The 20,036-nt window shown below is 35.2% G+C and overlaps 1 protein-coding gene across 5 annotated transcripts in view; it reads right to left on the reverse strand.

Annotated features, from left to right (window-relative positions):
- Positions 1–9,684: 9,684 nt before the first annotated feature.
- RALYL (RALY RNA binding protein like) overlaps positions 9,685–20,036 on the reverse strand; it is an 858,672-nt gene continuing 848,320 nt past the window's right edge. For 4 of the 5 annotated variants that reach the window (XM_036829780.1, XM_036829779.1, XM_036829782.1 and 1 more), the window contains one exon: positions 9,685–10,799. In XM_036829780.1, the coding sequence (XP_036685675.1) occupies positions 10,777–10,799 (23 nt within the window). In that variant the 3' untranslated portion in view covers positions 9,685–10,776. The remainder of the gene's footprint in view (positions 10,800–20,036) is intronic. The other variant, XM_036829783.1, reaches the window with a different exon arrangement.

The following is a 20,036-nucleotide window of genomic DNA, read 5'->3' on the forward strand; positions in this document are numbered from 1 at the left end:
AAGGTTATGTAGAAAAATAAGTGATCCCAGTTCCTGTGCCAAACACATCACTAGCAAGACCATATCCACTTCCAGAAGGAGTCAGCGCTCAGATGATATCCCTGTCACCGGCTAGCTGGTGTTCAAGGAAAGACTGATTGTCAGGTTTTCCAAATTGTCTGTTTGTACCATTTGCCCAGATATCTAGTGATGTGGTTGAAGTTTCTTATAATTTTGATATTTTCCTAAAATAGATATTAATCTTAAATGTTCAAAACTTCTTGTAGTTCATTTGTTTGATAATGTTGACTTACAAACATTCCATCTTTTTGGTAACAAAATCTTTTCCTTGCTGAGTTCCTACTGTTTTTAGGCATAGAAAGTTCTTCTGTATCCAGAGAAGGGACAGTGTTTTTGAAATTTTAAAGTGTTTTTAAAAATATTAACTCTAAATGTAAATCTTTAATTTATTGTGATAAGTAATGTAAGGATTGGTATTAAATTTTATATATTTTAAGTGCTTAAATAATTGCCCCAGATATATTTATTAATTATTGTACCATTTTTATTGATATAAGAAATACTTTTATTAAATATTAAGTTCTTACATATAAGGGGGTCTTTCCAGGGAGATCTAGTTTACACCCATAATTTCATTAAATGTATTATTGACTCTCTAATCTCGCTATTCTCCTTCTGAAGGAAAGCAATAAAGGAAGGAGAACTTGGCAACACATTACAATAACAATTAAACTAGACTGTTAAGAAATCAAAGAAAAAAAAATAGGAAAAGAAAGACCTGCTGCCATTTTTTTCTTTCTTTTCCTTCTCCTTCCTTTATTGCTTTCCTTCAGAATTCTTTTATTATTAATTTTTTTTGTTATTTATTGGTCCAGAGGGAATTAAAAATAAACAAGATTTCCATTAAAATACAAATTTCATTGATATTATCATTGGTTTTCTGCTATTGCAAGGCACTGATCTAGATACTGGATGTTAGATAAAACAGACAAAAAGCCATTCTTCTCAAGATCGATAATTTAGTCAGGAAGACAGGCAGTAAAAATATAAACAAGTATGTAATTTACAAATGAGTAAATACCACAGAACAATCAAGGTGTTTTGATAAAGAATAATGGATTTAGGGCAAAGGATGGGACTACCATCCTGAAGGATCTACCCATCCTTCAGACTACCTCAGAATGGTATAAACCCTTAGCTGGTAACTGGTGAACAAGTGCATGCTGGCTTTACAAGGAGATGGAAGGCAAGCATTCTATACATGGAACTAGCAAAGGCAAAGGCCTGAAGTGTAAAAGATCCCAGTTTGTTGAAGAAACAGAAGAGGTAAGAAAGTCCAGGAGGGGTTGGCCCTTTGGAGCCTCATGGGGAATGCCAAGGGCTTTGGATTTACATTAATGACTTTGAGACACTATTTAAGCTTTGAAATAAAGGTGTAACAATTTACATAGACATTTTTAAAAGGTAACTTTTAGATTGGAGCTATAGGTAGTGTAGAAACAAGGAGATAATTTGGGGGTGATTTCTGGAATATTATACAGAATTGAGAAAAGTAAAGGGATCCCGGGTATATTTGGGGGTAGAAGCAACAAAATGCAGTGGTAGATTGGAGACAGGAGGTGAGAGAGAACAAGGCTAAGATGACTCCAAGGTTTCTGGTTTAGTAATGAATAGATAAAAGTGCCATTTATAGAGATGGGTTCTCTAGAAATAGGATCCATTTTAGGTGGAAAATCAAGAGTTAAGTTTGAGATGTTTGTGAAACATCTAAGTGAAACTGTCCAATGAGAAGTTGGTTATAGAAAATGAGAGGTCAGGATGATAAGTATAATTCTGAGACTCATCAGCATATCAAATGGCATGAAAAGCCAAAGGAGTGGACAAGATCTTTGAGGCTTAGGGAAAATTTTATATTGAATTAACGTACCAAGGATTGGTTTATTTATAAGTTTAAACCTACCATCTAGGAGCATCTTATATCTATTCATATAGTCATATCTTCTATTCTATGAATAAAATTTTGTGGTATGTACTATGTAGTTTTGTGCATTTCTTATTGGGTTTATTCCTAAGTATTTTAACTAGGTATTATAACATTATAAAAAGGAATATTATTCACTACACTTTCTACAGTTATTATTTGTATAATACAAAGTTATATAAGTTTTTACTTTTATTAAATATTAAAAATTTTAACTCATAATTAAGCCTAATAGTGTTTCTTCTTATTTTCTTGGCCCTTGACGTTGATAATCACATCCTAACCCAATCAAAAAATGTTCTCTTCTTTCTAATTGTCAAATTATAAATTTCTGTTTCTTGCCTTACTGCACTAGCTTCCTCATCTAGAATAAGTTAGAAATATTCATTTAAGTAGAGGGTATTCTTGCTTTAATGTACATTCAACTGTGACATCTGTTATAGTATGAAGTGTAATGCTGTTTTAAGATGCATGTAGGTGTGTGTGCGTGTTTTCATGGGTACACATGCACAAGCATGTACCTGTGTGTGAAGAGTGTATGTGAATTTTTGTCAAGAAATCCTAGTTGGTCATAGGGGATCTTTTATATTTTGTTGAATTTTTGCTTGTATTTTGATTTATTTCAGGTTTTTACTTCTATATTAGTGAGTTATCTATATTTGACTTTTGGGTGTTACTTTTTTGTCAAGTTTTTATGTGAGGGTCATAGTACTTTCATAAAATGAATTGGGTAGACTAGGTCTTTTTACACATCTTGAAATGGATTTCATGGCAAGGAAATGAACTATCCTTTGAATATTTAACAGGTAACATTTGTAAAACCTCTGAACTTGAAGCCTTTTTGAAGATTTATTTCTTCATTTTTAACTTTTTAGTATTATTTTTCTTATGACTCTTCTAAGCAGCACATCACAGATACTACTAACCCAATATTGGTTGTTTTTGCCACTCAATGGGGTGATTAACATATTTCATTTATTATTTTAAATGGTATATTCTCATTCTATATTTAGGCATCAAAAATAATACTTTGCTTCACACTCAGTTGCTTGCCCGACTGCCTGATGCCTGATTTCCTTTTTTTCCTCAACCCTCCCTCCCTCCCTCTTTCCCTCTCTCCCCTCTTCCTTCCTTCCTTCTTTCTTTCTTCTTTCTTTCTTTCTTTCCCTCCCTCCCTCTCTCCCTCCCTCCCTTCCTTCCTTCCCTTCCTTCTTTCTTTCCCTCTTTCCTTCTTTCTTTCTTTCTTTCCTTCCTTCTTTCTTCTTCTTTCTCTTTTGGGGGTACAGACCATGTCATGCTTGATTTTGTCATCTTTGAGAATTTGTAAGGTATGTACTCTGTTTCTAATTCTGTTAGTGGTTACCTTTATATAAAATATAGATTTGACACACTCAATTTTAAACTTTGCCAAGGTGAGGGGTTCATCCTTTTTGTTGACTGATGTATCCTAAGAACCTAGAAGAGAGTCTGATACTCTCAGTGCTCAATCATTTGTTAAATGAATGAAGCTATATAAGATGAGGCATTAACATATGGCCTTCTCTTGTCCTCTCCTAATCAACTGTTTTAACTCAATCTGGAATTATAAAAGCAGGCTGTTGTTTAGCAGCAATTATATTTACATATAAATCATGTTTTTAAGAATGTTTTTGTTTGCTGTTTTTATATTCCATTTTATAAATATCATCATAACAATTATGTATATGCAGTTCTATATGATTTATTGAATTGAGTGATTACCATTAGGTATTTGTATGATAAATGTGTCTTGCATTTTTGTCTTTAGTTTTTTGAAGTCATATGGTATAATGCTTGCCAGTAAATTTTTCAGTCATTTTTTTAGGAATTCAATGTGAATAGTATATGTTCTGAGTTTATAGATATGAAATATTTCACTGGTGCCTTAACATATTAAATGTAGGTTTGTAGGTGTAGCACTTTGAACATAAAAGTTTTCTTTTCAGAACTTCAGTTTTCCCTATTTTGGAAAGACCGATTGAGAACTTTCTAGGTTTTGTTATTTGCTTATTTTTAGATTTTATGTTTTTCTGTAAGTAATGGTGGATTTTCTTTTAAAATTGATATTCTGATAATATGATAAGCCTTTTTTGAACGTTGTAAATTTTCTTCAATTGTGTCTGATTATCACAACATTTTGATTCGTTCTCTTTTCTTCTGAGCATCACCTGTGATGCTTACGTTGGATCTTCTTTCTCTGCCCTCTATGCTTAATGTCATCTTTTTTACATGTTCACTTCTTTACTTTTACTCTATGTTCTGTTGAAGTCTCTTAAATTTGCCCTCCAAAACAATTATTTGGTTTTTTGAAACAAAAAGTTTGCTTTTGGTTATTTTGTTTTGGGGATTCTTGTTTTATTTTCTTTTTTTCATTAAAAAATTACTGTATATCAGCTCTTTAAAAAATGTCTCTGCGGTCAAATTTTATTATGTTTTCATTATATTATACCTTTCCTTTTAAAACACAGAGCAACTATTTAAAAAATATTCTCCTTTTTTTATGAAAAAGATATATATTTTAGAGATCTGATCATTTTCTTAATTTTGGCTGAAATATTCCTTCTTCCTTATAATGCAGTTTGTTTTTGATATATTCCATGTTGATTTCTCCCTTTGCTCATACACTTATCTATAAACACAGAGAGTTATGTCTCCTATTTGCAGTCAGAAAGGGAGGTGGGATATCTTGATTGGCTCTCACTGTTTGCATGCTGGTTGCTTCCTCATCCAAGATTCAGGCTTCTATGGAAGTTAATTGCCACAGTTTCTTGTACAATTTGCAGTATGCAGAAAGACGTTTTCTAGTTTGGTTGTGCTGGGATTAATGGATGTATTTCTCCTGCTTTAACTGTTTTGCTCTTTGCCAGAAAACAGCATTTGAAAAAGAGTCTGAAGCTCTTTGTTGATGAATATTATTTTTTAAAAAAACCAAAAAACTATCTCCTCCAACGCATATTACTTCTAATTAGCTTCTTTTTTTTTTAGGTAATTACAAAAATTATTTGGGATATTTTTTCAGCCGTGTTTAACAGGAAATACAATTCTAAGTTATTTGAAATAAGAAGCATATTTATTAACTCACATAATAAGAAGTCTAGTGGCAGAGTGGCTCCAGAGCTTATTCATTTTGTGGCTTAAAGACATTATAAGCTCCCGGGTATTTTCCAACTTTTTTCTCTGTTGTCTTCAATTTGTTGGCTACATTCCTCATCACTGGAAGATGGCTGTAGGAATTCCAGCCCTCACATCATCACACAGCTTAGTCCACAGACAGGAAAGAACCTAAATCTCAATTCTGTCTCCTGAGGAGCAGGCATAACTTCTGAGGGGAGCCCCAGCAGGTATCCTCTCATATCTTGCTGGAAAGAATTGCATTACATGCTCCTTCCTAAATAACCACTTGTAAGAGGAATAAATTCTATAATTGGCTTAGGTCAGTGGCTCTCAACCCTGACTGCACATAAATCACCTGGGCAACTTAGAAAAATCAATAAACCAATTAAATCCAAGTATCTGAAGGTGGCATATGATTATCTATATTTTTTAAAGCCCCCAGTTATTGTGTAGACAGATGTAGAGAATCATTTGGCTTAGAGTACCAAAATTCAAAACTGAGGCCCTGAGGCTAAGAGGGGGGACACAGCCATCTCAGGCTGATACCTGAACAAAACCAGGATCTTGGTCAAGAGCAGGGCTGGCTGATGGGTCATCATTTTTGTTCTGTCCAACTGTCTGCCACTTTGTGTGCTGAGTATTGAAGTGTCTCTTTGGCTGTAGAAAGGAAGGAGCTGATGAGTATGCAGATGTGTGTCACTACTGTGACTGACTTGGAAGAGAATTCCCTTGTACTTGGGGAATAGCTTTTTTTCCTTCAATGTCTGTGGGATCAGGGTAAAGAGTTGTGGTGAATCCAAGCTTTGCCCTTTATACTTTGAGGCACCTATGCTTCTCTGTTTCATCTGGTTGAACAAAGGTAATTTAAAAAATGCTTCTCAATCTACTTCCATCAGAGCTGTAAGGAACACGATTTTGCCATAAGTGTTCTTTTTGATTTGCAATATTGTTTTTGAACATTTTTATTCTACCTTTATTCAGCTATTTTTCAATATTATTCACTAGACTAGGTACCTTGAGCAAAGGGACTGTGTCTGTTTTACCACTGCATGCCCACTGTCAAGTACATATATGGAATAGAGTAAGGGCTCAACACAGATTTGATGAATAAATGAACAGGCTTCTCTGCTCTGATCAGACCAGTCTAGCTACAGGCCAAACTCACAGAGCTGTTTATCAACCTAGAATGCAGGGATTTCTGGATTCGTTTCTTCTCTGTATTCTATTCCGGACTTAGGAGCCCAAATGATTCTTTTAACCTTTAAGTTAGATCATATAATTCCTGTGCTCAAAACCTTTCTCTGTTTTCCCATCTAATCTAGCATTAAACCAATGAACTCAATCACTTCTTAGCTCTGTGATGTGAAATCTTGGCTTTTCTTTGGCCTCATCTACTTTTACTTTTCTTTCCCTCATTTATTCCAAACCAGCTACACTGCCTTCCTCACCTTTCCTGAACACACCAAGTACATTCCTGCTTCAGGGGATTTACTTCCTGTCCCTCCTGCTTAGGACGTTTTTCCCATAAATCGCCTCAAGTCTCACCCCTTCACCTACTCCACATTTTTGCCCAAATGCCACCTTACCAAGGAGACTTCCTGATCAGCCTATTTAAACACCCCTGTAAAACCTCACCAGTTCTTCTTTCCTTCCTGGATTTGTTTTCTACTCGATGTTTATCATCATTATCATCTGCAATGCTATACATTTACTTGTTAATTGGCCTATTGCGTGTCATTCCCCCCCTCCCCCCCCCGAACTGTATAAGCTTTTCAAGGACAGGACTTTCAGTTTTCATTATTTACAGCTGGACTCCTATTGCCAGGAATAGTGCTTAGCATAGATTTCGTATTCAGTAAAGAACTGACTAAATAAATGATCTGCCTTCTTTACTTGTAAACTGGAGCTAACTATACCTATCCTGCAGCTTTCCTGTGTGCATTAGTGATAGTGCGTATAAAGTTATTAGTACAGTGCTGAGAACATAGTAGCAGCTTAACAAATTATACCTCAAAACATTTTTTTTAATTTTAAGGTGAAAACCCAGAACACAGCGTGTTTCGTTTAATTCCCCAAATATTTATGGAGAAATAACCTGTATGTACAAGGTACCATTTGTACAGGATATAAAGATAGAGAAGGCATAGTCCTTATATTACAGATGCAACACATAAACATGAGGGTTATTTTGCATGCTCAGGCACCCCAAATTCTTGCATGAACCATATTTAAATTCCTAAAATGGTTCTATGTATCTCAAGGGCTGATAGAAAGACTTTTCATTAACAAATAGGAAATACACTTGTAAATCCCTCCTCTGCAAAAATAGCTTAGAACATTAGAATAAGGCATCTCTCTTTCTCTAAGTTATATTCTTTTCTAGGAATCTGAACATCTCTAGAAAAGGTAGATCACAAACTTACAGACTTCTGACAGATTCAAAGATCCAAATTTCTACATCTTTATATGCTATTTATACCACCCACATCTCTGTATCTTCAATATGCACATCTCTATCTACCTATGCACAAACATTGTGAAATAAATCACATACTTTTATCATTCTGAAGTATTTTTAGCCTACAAAAAACGTAGAGAAGATAAAATAAACACCAGTGTAACCTATACTTAGTTGGAGATGTATTTGATTTAAAACATTTGATTCAAATATTTTCCTAATAAATTAAATATTACAGCTGCTATTGAATACTCTTATTCTATTCTCCCTTCTTTGCTCACCAGAGATAACACTGAATTTGTTGTTTCTCATTATTTTCAGCTTTTTCTTTAAGTTTTACAACTATTAAATCCTGGATATAAATCACAGATATGGTTTCATTCATCTTCATATTCATATTAAAACAAAACAAAATAGGATATCTCATTTAAAACTCTGGATGCCTACCTTCTCTTGAAAAATCAGGAAACCTTGCCAATCCAGGTCTGCATTTCTTAATTAGGCAGCCAGCTGTATCTCCTCATCAGCATAGTTGCATTGAATGTCTGCTAACTTACTTCAGGCCTGATTAGTGCATTTATATATCTTATCAGGCCTCTGCAGGCATTTGCATTTGTAATTCCTGTTCTCTGAACTTTAATCTATTTAAAGTAGTTTCCACTTATCTTGTTTCATTTCTATCATTTGTGTGTGTGTGTTATTTCTGCTTTGAAAACTATTCTTTTATTGAAGAAGATGGATGCAAAATTGGTATTTTCCCCTTCCCACTATCACCAGCGCCCGGTTTACTTAACTTCCCAAGCAGTGGGCCTATTGTCCCATATTTTTTTTGAATCGAATGCAGCAACAAATGCTCCTTTTCTTTCCTTTATGAGACTGATGCTATTTGGAGTTAGAAGAAGTATACACTCCCCTCTTCATCTCTTAAAAATCTTCCTTTTCATTTATTAAACTAAACCTTCAGGGATTATAATCCCCAATAATCTATATTTTGTTGATCTGGTGTATATTTTATTCCATCCTTGTCATCAAAAGAAATTCTTAAGCCAGGAATGGGTAATGAATAAAGAGAAAGACCCATGGTTTCATATTTCAAGGCCTGTGTGGAGAAAATCAAACTCCAATAACAAAGAATTATTTTGGACATCTGAATTATTCATTTTATTTTGAGAATAGTTAATGAATACCTGAGAAAGTATAATTCTCTTAATTTATAATAGTGCCAGGTTATAAATGCTACACTGTTTATTGACTACTATGAGGACAAATGGCAAGTTTGGAAAAATATCCACATGCATATTTTCTTAATACACAGTACCTGCAACACTTCCTTTCTGGAGTATCAGTTTATCCCAGGCCTCTATTGACAGCAAACCAAGGAATCACTCTGTTGATTTTATTCCCTTGTAGAACCACATACAGGTTCTTTGCAGCTTCAGAATTCAATCACAGCAGTTACAAATTCTCCAATACCCATTATGGCCAAAACCAGTGTACTACATTGTGTTTTTCACATTCCCTTAAAAAGGAAGCACATTCCTGATCTAGACCCCTAGGTTCTAGTGGGAAAATTGTTAAAGACTTTAAATAGGCAAATGCGATATATTTCTTTTCTTTAATAACAGAGTTCTAGTTCTTTTTTTTCTTCAGAATTTTTTTTTGATATTCCTTGTTATATGAAATTGTATAAGATTTCATTAGCTTATATTTGAAAGTCATAGAGAAAGAAGATAAATCACCTTAAAGGAATTAAACTAGAAAAATAAGAGAAAACATACAAAGCTGATTCTAGACCCTTGATTTCTTTGAAAAAAGGTGGCTTTAAATCCACAAAGTGCTCTTGGTGATGCTAAATGTTTTCTCTCTGTTCTTTAATGAGGAGCTGGCAGTCATTTAGTGCAGAGTTTTAGCTGCACAGAGCATAAATACCTATGTTCAGGTAGTTTTGCTTTCTATCTTGAAATATTTTCTTAAAATTCTATATTTGGAGTAAAAAAATATGCCTTCTAGAAATATAAACCATAGTGTGCCTTCTTTCATGGATTGAGGGCCATCTGACTTCCAATTACATGACAAATTAATATGTTCCAGAATACAAGTCATTCCATGAAAAGTGAAGGCATAAATAACATATAATATGCATATTAATAAAGTTATGCTACTTTCATTGTTGCATTGATTTTGTGGCATTACAAGTTACTTAAAAATTCAAACCAAGTATTAAAACTAAGTGCACCCCAAAAGAAAGATACACACCAACTTTGTTTTAAAAGAAACAGTATTTATTAAGAAATTATACGCTGAATTCTCCTACAGTCTGTGAAGATGGTTTCTTCCATTTCCACAGCACAAGACAATGGCTAAGGGCATCTGGAAAACACTTGCAATACCAGGGAATGGAGAGTTCCTAGTAATAGGAGATGAACTGAAGTGATGTATGTACTAATTTGAACTTTTGGATCCAAAGACAAGGCAATCATCCCTGCGAGTCTAGTTCTCACCTGTATTGGCATTAAAACCTGTCCATGGGATCTCCTACCCAGACTGAAATATTGGGTAATAATTGGGTCATTTCAGTTCAGTCGAGCAGAGAATGCTCAATTTAATCACAGGTCAAACCAACAGTCCTTTAGCTATTGAATTACATCTGAAATATTTGCAGTATTTATTAACAAAAATGGTGCTTATTGAGGGTAGAAATAAAACTTTTCAAGTATTTTATCCTTATGATCTGAAGTACTTTAAACTATAACTTAAAAATAAATTATAAAAACTAGCATACAATGCATCTTTTCTTACATGACATTGTTGGAAATAAGTTTTAAGTGTATAATTGCAATATCACCTGACTTTTATATATGATCAACAGTAAAACATGCTAATCATAAAAATAGCTTTTACAAATATACATTTGTATACAGTGTCTCCCTTACCATTCATAAATGTCCTCCACATTTTAAGACTTAAAAAAAAAAAATAATTAGCAAAGGGAAAAAACACATTTACAATCTAAACCATAAAACCTGACAATTATACAGCTTAGAACATAGAAGAAATGGAATTTCTAAAATTGAACAATACTGTCCATTTTATTTGGGTTTTTATAAATTGAACCAAAGATACTGTTATGCAGTAAGAAGCCTCCTTTCACATTTCTGGGTGTTGTCACAGTTTCTTTTCTGCTTTCATGGCATCATTCATTACTTCAAATCACTTTATCTGTAGAAACTGAGAAAAGAAAAAAGTATTTTAAAATATAGAGATTTATGTTTCATTGCTGACAGCATGCATAAATAAATAAGTTGGAAATTAAGGCTTAATTAGGAGAAGAATAAAACAAGTCTTAAGTCTTTAGGGCAAATACTTTTGAGAAGCTTAAGTTCTCAGATCCTTTGTTGTACACAACACTAAAATTATTTATATTTATAGCATGATAGATTTTTTAAAATCCAGCTAATTTACTGACTGAGATCAACAATTATTTTTCAACCTGAGTTCTTGTCCAGGTCAGAAGAGAACCACTTGAAGTTCTAGGCTAGGGAAAGAGATTTGGGCTGCTCATGAATCTTTGCTGCCCCTAAAGAGTGAACATAGGATATGGATATTAGGAAAAATAGGATGTTTTTCCCCTGGAAAAGGCTTTGAACAGTGCACTCCTAAGCCTTACGTACCCGGGATAAGAGAAAAAGCCAGTACAGGGCTCTGATCTGAGTTACACAACCTTGGTTGCAAAAGAAGAAAGCTAGAAGCAGGAAGGACAGTGGAAGACTCATGGTGCAACCATGAGCCAGAAAACACCATATAAGAGTCAAAATTCAATTGGTTGAAGAACTGAATTGAGAAATTGAATATGAATATGAAGATAAAATAATGCAAGTTTATTTAGATTAGTGGAAAAAGGCATTTATTTATCCTAGAATCCTATTAAGTTCAAGGTCTTTCTATTTAGGTAAAAAATATAATTACACCTATTATCCATCAACTTCAAAGGTTTTTTGCAGTTAGATGGGAAACCTATGTGTATGTCTTATGAACCAAAGACAAGCAAATCAATTTGGATGGGAGTTGCTGCTGAGAAGAACATAGTGCATCAGTTATCAATATTGGGGGAGCAGAATACCTTGCAGTGCTCCTGGTTATCAATCCCAGGGGAGAACTACAAACATTTTTGTCTTTGTATTTTGGTATCAAAGTTGTCAAGGAAAACCTAACACAGTCAAGCGCTGGATGGAACGACACTTTACAGCTCTAATAGCGTGTGCTGGTCCCTATAGATATCGAGTCTCCCTGGCAGCAGATGGAGGACAATTGGTCTATGACTACCCCTGTTGCTACTGTAGAAGGACCTGGAACCCACTCTCATGGAGTTTGAAATACTAAAAGATGGAGGTGTGTCTGAGGACCACTGACGTACACATTTAAGCAAGACAAAGGAACACTTATTTAGCTTAAAACAGGGAAAGTATTTCCATACAAGGCTGTAAGACTGACTGCGTGGGCTCTTTATTTCTCAGTAAGAAAGTATTCCAGATCCAAGGCCCATTCTTATGTGGCTGAGTGAGGGCTGACAGATCATAGGTACAGGCTACCCTTTCCAATAGTTGCTGACTCCTATGAGTAGCCAGAGAATTAGGTAACTTGACGCTTTATTAAAGTTTTGAGGCCTGTGATATAGAGCTTATGAAAAAGACTGGTATGGCAGTTGAGGTGGTGAGAGTTGCTCTGGATGTCTGCAGCTTCACGTCACATGTCCTACCAAGATCACAGTTGAAAGGAACTCAGTGAACCTGGATGGTATTTTCTCTTCCTTCATGGGTGTGCAAGTTTCACACTCAAGAATAGTTGTGCACCTCAATAATTTTAGTTAACTGGATGTCATCTTCCTTAGTGAGTACATATCTTTTAATTCTAGGAAGATTTAGAGTTGAACATAAAATGTTTACAAGAACAGAAATCATAGTACTAATATTTTTGTGTTAAGAAATCTGTGAACATTTGGTACTGTAAACACATGTTATTTCAGATAATTTAATCTATTAATGTGACAATCTTATGATTTCAGCTTAGAATATGCAACTAAAAATTGAGAAATAAGATTGCAGTTTTGTGATCTGAAATCTTACATCCACATCTTATGTTCATGTGTGATATTAGAAAGTGTAAGAAAACTTTAGGCCATCATATTGATACATTTAACTTACTAGATTTTAAGAATTATCTCCTTCTCAGAAAAATTTTATTTGTTAAACCAGACAAATGAAGTACTTAAAAACATGATATATAATATGTAAAAATTTACAAATGTCATTTACAACATTTAATTAACTAATCAGGGACAATCATTTTTCAAAGGACTCTTAGAAGTACTTTTGTAAAACTTGTTCTACTTATAAATATAATCCTACTAATAAATGCCTAACAATTTTGATTAAAAGCTTTCATAAGTCAAACAACTAAAAATAACAAAATATATACCCTTAATAGTCTTTTCTCCAGTCAAATCATTAAAAAACTTATATCCCCAGGAAAGAAAATTTCATGGGTGAGACCTAAGTACATTTTGATATTTTGATATTCTTTCTTTCTTTCACTTTTTGCTTCTCTCCCTCAGTCCCTCTTTCTTTTTCTTCTTCCTCTCTTCTTCCTCATGCAATCTATATTATATCCTTACTGATCAAACATATATGTATTTTTTAAAATGAAAACGTTATTATTTGTGTTCTTTATGTAGTTCCAGGCTGTGTGCATGTACGTGGGAAGAGTAAATTAATCTTTAAAGCACAAAGTCTTGAACTTAATGGTTCAAAGTCAGTGTGCTACTTTTTGCATGGCGTAAAGGAGATTTTGTACATTTCCTGTATGCGCATACCAAAAATCATCCCTTATCAATGCGAAATGAATACCTTAATAAAGAGAATTAAACTTAGCCTATAGAATGATACTGACATGCAGACACAAGGAATTGTGGTTTGGGGGTTTTGATGGATAACACCTGTGTGCAGGAAGGAACTGAGGCTCTTTATATGCTCGCATTGCACTCTTTCCTCCAAGGCCTCCATTGATCACTTTCTTATTACATATGGAAGATGCTTAAAATGCTGCAGCAGTTGTGTATGTAAAGTTTACTAATCATTGTGTTTCTTCAGGTTAAGTGATGGCAGATGACATTAATTTAGTATATTCTTACACCATCCTGCTGGTCTCAAAAAACGTAATGAATGGTTGTTTAGCAACAATCCATTTTGTTAAGCCTTCTGCAGCCTGCAGATTTTTTGTGCATATTCCATTACCCCAGCATGATTTCTCCTCAACCCTTCCTTTATTCCTTGATGGTAAATGATTACATAAAAATAATTATCCTGGAAAGAAGAAAGGTAGGTTTGGAAATAATTTATTGAAGTCTTACTTCCTTGTCATAAAACTTCAAAGCATTTGCCTGTCACTAGTACAAGACAAAAGCTTCATTAACTTTGCACTGTAAAATATGGATACAAGTCATGAATATAATTCTCCTTATCTAAAAACAACAAAATATATTCACCCTGGGACTTCCCTGGTGGCACAGTGGTTAAGAATCCACCTGCCAATGCAGGGGATACAGGTTCAATTCCTGGTCTGGGAAGATCCAACATGCAGCGGAGCACTAAGCCCGTGTGCCACAACTACTGAGCCCACGTGCCACAGCTACTGAAGCCCACGTGCCTAGAGCCCGTGCTCCGGAACAAGAGAAGCCACCTCAATGAGAAGTACGTGCACCACAAAGAAAAGTAGCCCCCGCTTGTTGCAACTAGAGAAAGCCCACGCACAGCAACGAAGACCCACGCAGCCAAAAATAAATAAATAAATAAATTTATTTAAAAAAAAAATATATATATATTCACCCTGCTTTCCATAGAATTTGTAGTCTGAGAAAAGACTAGCTGTTTGCTTCTAAAGGCATGGGAGGAAGGAACAACTATGACATTCTTGCTGCTTTTTCTCAAAAAAGACAGCTGCTTAAGGAGCTGATTGGTTTAGTATAATGTGAAATTAATTGTGCTTTCCTTCTCTTGACTAGTGGGTAATTTATCTGCTGGCTGTATAGGAGCTTGGATGTTTTTAAAATAAATTCTCCTGATGATGAATTATTTTTCAACTCTCAATCTCTCCTATTTCTGCAAAACAACAAAGAAGAGCCATTCAAATGGGCTTAGTTTATATTGAACCAAGCAATTTACTTCTACTTGACAAAGATGAAAAGGATAGTATTAATCTACAGGGAAAGCACATTTAATTTTAAACCTCATGCAGTAATATATTTGAAATAAAATAAGTACAGAAATATATTGAATAAATACACCTTATTTAGAGTTTTACCAAAAAAAAAAAGGATAATACTTTTAAAGAAATATTATTTCTTTCATGTCAGAAATGCTTCTGGTTATCTTTTTTCTATTTGAGATTTATAACTAATAAATAGATATAGTAATCTATATTTCTAAATAGCATCTACAGAGCAAAAAAAGTAAATGAAAATATGTGGGTAATACAAGCTATATAACATTTTATGGAAAAGCAAGTCTCATGAATGAGAATAATCTATATTTGTTGTCACCACTAATTATGTTTATTGAGTAATTATTCAGCCATTTACTTTTTATAGACAATGTGAATATATTTGGTTTTTACAAATCCCTTATTACAAATGAGATCCAATTCAATTCAATTCAAATTTCTAAATAACATAAATAGATTCCCAGGAGTGACTGTTCATTATAAATTAAAACTTACCTTCTATTAATAAGCTCTTGGGGCCAAAATTGCATTATACTGTAAGGCGAAATAATCACATCAGAAAATCCATAATGGAATGAAAACCAAGAGGGAAGTAACTCTCTGGAATGGTACAAATGAAGGCAGCTGCTCTACTATGTGATTCTTGGAGGCTGATAGTCTCCAATTCTGGTGATAGGGGTAGAGTAGGATAACTAAATAGTCAGTTTAGAAACCCCACTAGGGAATTCAAGATAGAAAGGGAATTTTAAGGGAGTTTGGGAGACTGTTATAAGCTAATGCCCACTCAAGGAAAGAATCCAGTAACCTAGCAACAATCTACACTACCTTGAAGGAAGACCAGGTCCATCCAAGCACCGGACACACTCAAGCCACAAACCCTGATAGTTAAAACACAAGACAATAGATATGGAGTCTTAATCTTGTTACATGAAGTCAGACAGTTAATAGTTCTTGAAGAGTAGCACTTCTGCATGTAGTCAAGACAGAAATATAGGTGAAAGGGGACATTATACCAAAACCTGAGATGAATTACCATATTTTATTAATAGTATATGTTACCATCCTTTTGCTAATAATATACATATGATTTAAATAGTGCCACGATAGTCCCAGTTAAACCACATAGGGTCAAAGGAGGAACTAATGATGTAAGCATAGACGCCTGCCTAAGAATGTGGAAGAAGGTGATCTTCTCCCCCTCCCCACTTTTGTTTATGAAAATAAAGTCCTCTCAGTCCTTGAGGCAGAGCCTCTACCACCTGCCCACTTGTATTTCTCACAAGCATCCTATGTTAATAAGTTCACTCTTTGCCTGCAACTTTGCTTCTCACTGAATTCTTTCTGCACCGACACAAAATAACCTGAGCTTCAGTAAATCCTGACACCAGATGAGCAGTTTCAATGAAAAGACAGTGGGTTTGAGTCCCCTCCTAAGTCAGGGATCGTGGGTTCAAGTCCCAGTCTGAGTTTTGGCTGGTTCGAGTCCCACCTGAGAAGAACTGCAGCTTTACTAGGGTGATGACCATTTAGGGAAGCAGGGTGCGGAAAACAGAGGAGAAAACAAAAGTGTAGTAACCAGCCAGAAATTTGGAAATAAGATGATCAAATTGTCTTCTGAGACTATAACTTGAAGATCAAAACTGAAGTGATCAGGGCAGAGAATATGCAATGTCACTTAAGACAGGCTGAAGATTTTAGGGTCTTTGAGACTTGATTAGAACATAACTGAAGATTATTAAATCAGCCAAAGGAAAAAAATGTGTTGATCTGAGAGAGACTTGTTTGGCACTGCAAGCACAGAAAAACAGGAAAATCTCAGAGGACAGTTTGGCTGTGCCATTCAGGGGCTGTCCACAGGAGAAGGTGGCCAGACCCTGGAAATGTACTTGGCCCGTAATGACAGGTATATTCCTATTACAGACACGGACACATCAGACAGACTAAGAACATTCGATCAACAATCTGTTCTAAATCCATGTTTTCCAAGTAGAACTTCTGATTACAATTCTGAGCAGCTTGCTTTACTGGAAGAGAATGCTCAGGCCAGAGAACATTGGGCTAGCCTCTCTTTCACTTAGTCTCCCTATAAATGCATAAACGGATCTTCTGGGTTGATTGGCCAGCCTATTCCAGATTGGTTAACATTTGTCTGAGGTACTGTTCCTGTCCCAGCCTGCTGACAAAGAAGTTCTGGGAGCCTGGGAGGCTAGCCCCAGGCTATGGACTGTGGAGGATGGTAATGAGACCTTGGGGAGCTGCTTTGCCAGCTGATCTCTCCTGGTTTTACCAATGCTTGCCATGTGCATTTCAAGGTCAGGCAATATTGATAAAGCTACATGACAAGGAATAGAGGACTTCAACAAATATGAGCAATAAGGAATAATTCAAAAAGACACATGCACCCCAATGTTCATTGCAGCACTATTTACAATAACCAGGTCATGGAAGCAACCTAAGTTCCCACTGACAGACGAATGGATAAAGAAGATGTGGTACATATATACAATGGAATGTTAGCCATAAAACAGAAAGGAATCGGGTCATTTGTAGAGATGTGGATGGACCTAGAGACTGTCATACAGAGTGAAGTAAGTCACAAAGAGAAAAACAAATGTCGTATATTAACGCATATATGTGGAATCTAGAAAAATGGTACAGATGAACTGGTTTACAAGGCAGAAATAGAGACACAGATGTAGAGAACAAACATATGGACACCAAGGGGGAAAGGGGGTGTGGGATGAATTGGGAGATTGGGATTGACATATATACACTAATATGTATAAAATAGATAACTAATAAGAACCTGCTTTATAGCACAGGGAACTCCACTGTACAGTAGGAACTAATACAACATTGTAAAACAACTATACCTCAGTTAAAAAAAAAAAATTATCTCTTCCTGCTATAGGTGAAGATACTAAGGCACAGACAAGCTGAGTAACATGTTCAGGTAGTTGGTCGAAGCCTTGACTAGTTCTGGGATCCTGACTGCTATCAAGAATTCTTTTCATTACACTGTTGGTTCTCAAACTTTAGTGGGTCTCAGAATTACTGAGTGTATTTGTTAAACTCAGATTGCTGAATTTCTGTTTTTCTAGTCTTGCGGGCTGAATGTTGTGTCTTCTCCAAATTTGTATGTTGAAATTCTAATGCCCAGTGTGATCATATTAGGAGGTAGGGCTTTGGGGAAATTATTTGATCGTGAGATAGAATCCTCAAAAATTGGATTAGTGTCCTTAGAAAAGAGGAAGCTTTTCCTCCCAGAGCTTCATCACCCCTTCTGCAATGTGAGGACACAGTGAAAAGACATCAGTCTATGAACTAAGAAGTGGGCTCTCACCAGACACCAAACCTGTCGATGCTGTGATCTTGGACTTCCCAGCCTCCAGAACTGTGAGAAATAAATGTTTGTTGTTGATAAGCCACCCAGTCTGTGGTCTATTGTTATAGTAGCCTGAATGGTCTAAGACAACTAGGTCTGAAATGAGGCCCAAGAAATTGCATTTCTTTTAAGGCTGTGAGTGATGCTAATCTGGGCATCCTGCTCTTTGAGAACCACTTTGTTTCACTGTTGAGAGGCATTCCTTGTGGGCCGCTCACATTCCTACATGTCTTGCTGAGTGTGCTAACATCACAAAACTGACTATTCTTTCTCAAAGCCCACTTCTCAGGATTATTTATTTGGCTGGCAATCCTGAGAACTGAGGACTGTACTCAGGAATGTATCACATAGTTCTGCAATAAATCTTGTTTCCCTCTGGACAAAGAACAGGTTTGATTACTACTTGTTAGGAAATTGGATCTCCTAAACTCAAGGTCTCTCTCCTGCGGTGCATGCAAACTCTACCTGGCCTTCCATCTCTGACGTGGGTCTTGGGTCAAAGAAATCAGTGCAGCTATCCTGATACTTGTACTCTCTTGAGGTGAGTAGCTGAGTCTTTTTTTTCAGGAGTCTCCTGTCTTTTATCAGCATCCGTGGAACTAGGGATGTTTAATTTACTAGCTTATATAGTTATTTTGGTGGGAGTTCTCTGGCTTCAGTTGTCCTAAATACCATCAAACTTATTTAAGTTGGGTGCAACTTATGACCCAATCTGTAGTGCACATTAACTATAGTGATTTTTGGCAAGTTATGACTCCACTGGCCAACTGTCTTCTGGACGTGCTACCTGGTCACTCTTACTGCTTCTTTCCTATCTCCATCCCATTTTCTCTCTCCTTACTTATTTTTCTCTCTGATTCCTAACAGTTCAGTTTTATAATCCACACCCATTATTCTGCCCATTATTCCCATGTCTTTATCTTATTTTCCATCTGTGTCTCATGACCAAGAGACAAAACCCTAGCTATTTATACTATATTGGATCACAAATATCCAAATCATTAGGCTTTTTTATTCCATAACCAAATGGAAAGATGTAAAGACTGGGAAAATCAGTCATTTTCTATAGCATCATTGGATTTACTACATAAATAATGTTCAGATGTTTGATGTCCTCTCATAAAATGAAGGAAAATACAAAACAATATTATAAAACCATCATAAAAGTAAAAGGAAAAAGAAAACAAAATTAATGTTAATTTAACTTTATTTACCAAATTCAAATAAATTGTGTTCCTACAAATATTATAAAGTGACTGCTAAACTTTTGACATTCACGTTTTAGTTTATGACATTGATGATACCAGATACAAAATAAAGAGTTTTCGATATTGAACTGAAAATAGCGTGGTAATGTAAAATTACAATTAGAAATGCCATATTCTTTATGGATATTTGGTTTGGGACATGGCTTACTATATGTGATTAAAAAAATTATTTTCAGAGTTAATTACACCATTTTTGTATCTAATTACTAATATCTCTAACAAATACATTAGTGCAGTAATAGTCTTTACATCTAAACACACAGATCATTTGTGTTTCTGGAGTACATTTCATTTAACTGAAATCACAAATAATATTCAAATAAGAGGGGAATAGTATCTTCTCTTTTGGATTCATCATAGGAACAATTTGTTTAGTGTGGCAAAGAACAACAATGTCAGAAGGCATACATTGTCCTCTCTATTGTCATTCCAGAAGCATTAGCAAATCAGAGCAACAGAGGAGTTAAGCAGGTTACCTAGGATTATAGAATGATCTTGTCTAAGCTCCCAACCAAAGCAGCAGGGCTTTCCATTGCT

The sequence above is a fragment of the Balaenoptera musculus genome, chromosome 17 (genome assembly GCF_009873245.2).
Source record: "Balaenoptera musculus isolate JJ_BM4_2016_0621 chromosome 17, mBalMus1.pri.v3, whole genome shotgun sequence".
Lineage (NCBI taxonomy): Eukaryota > Metazoa > Chordata > Mammalia > Artiodactyla > Balaenopteridae > Balaenoptera > Balaenoptera musculus.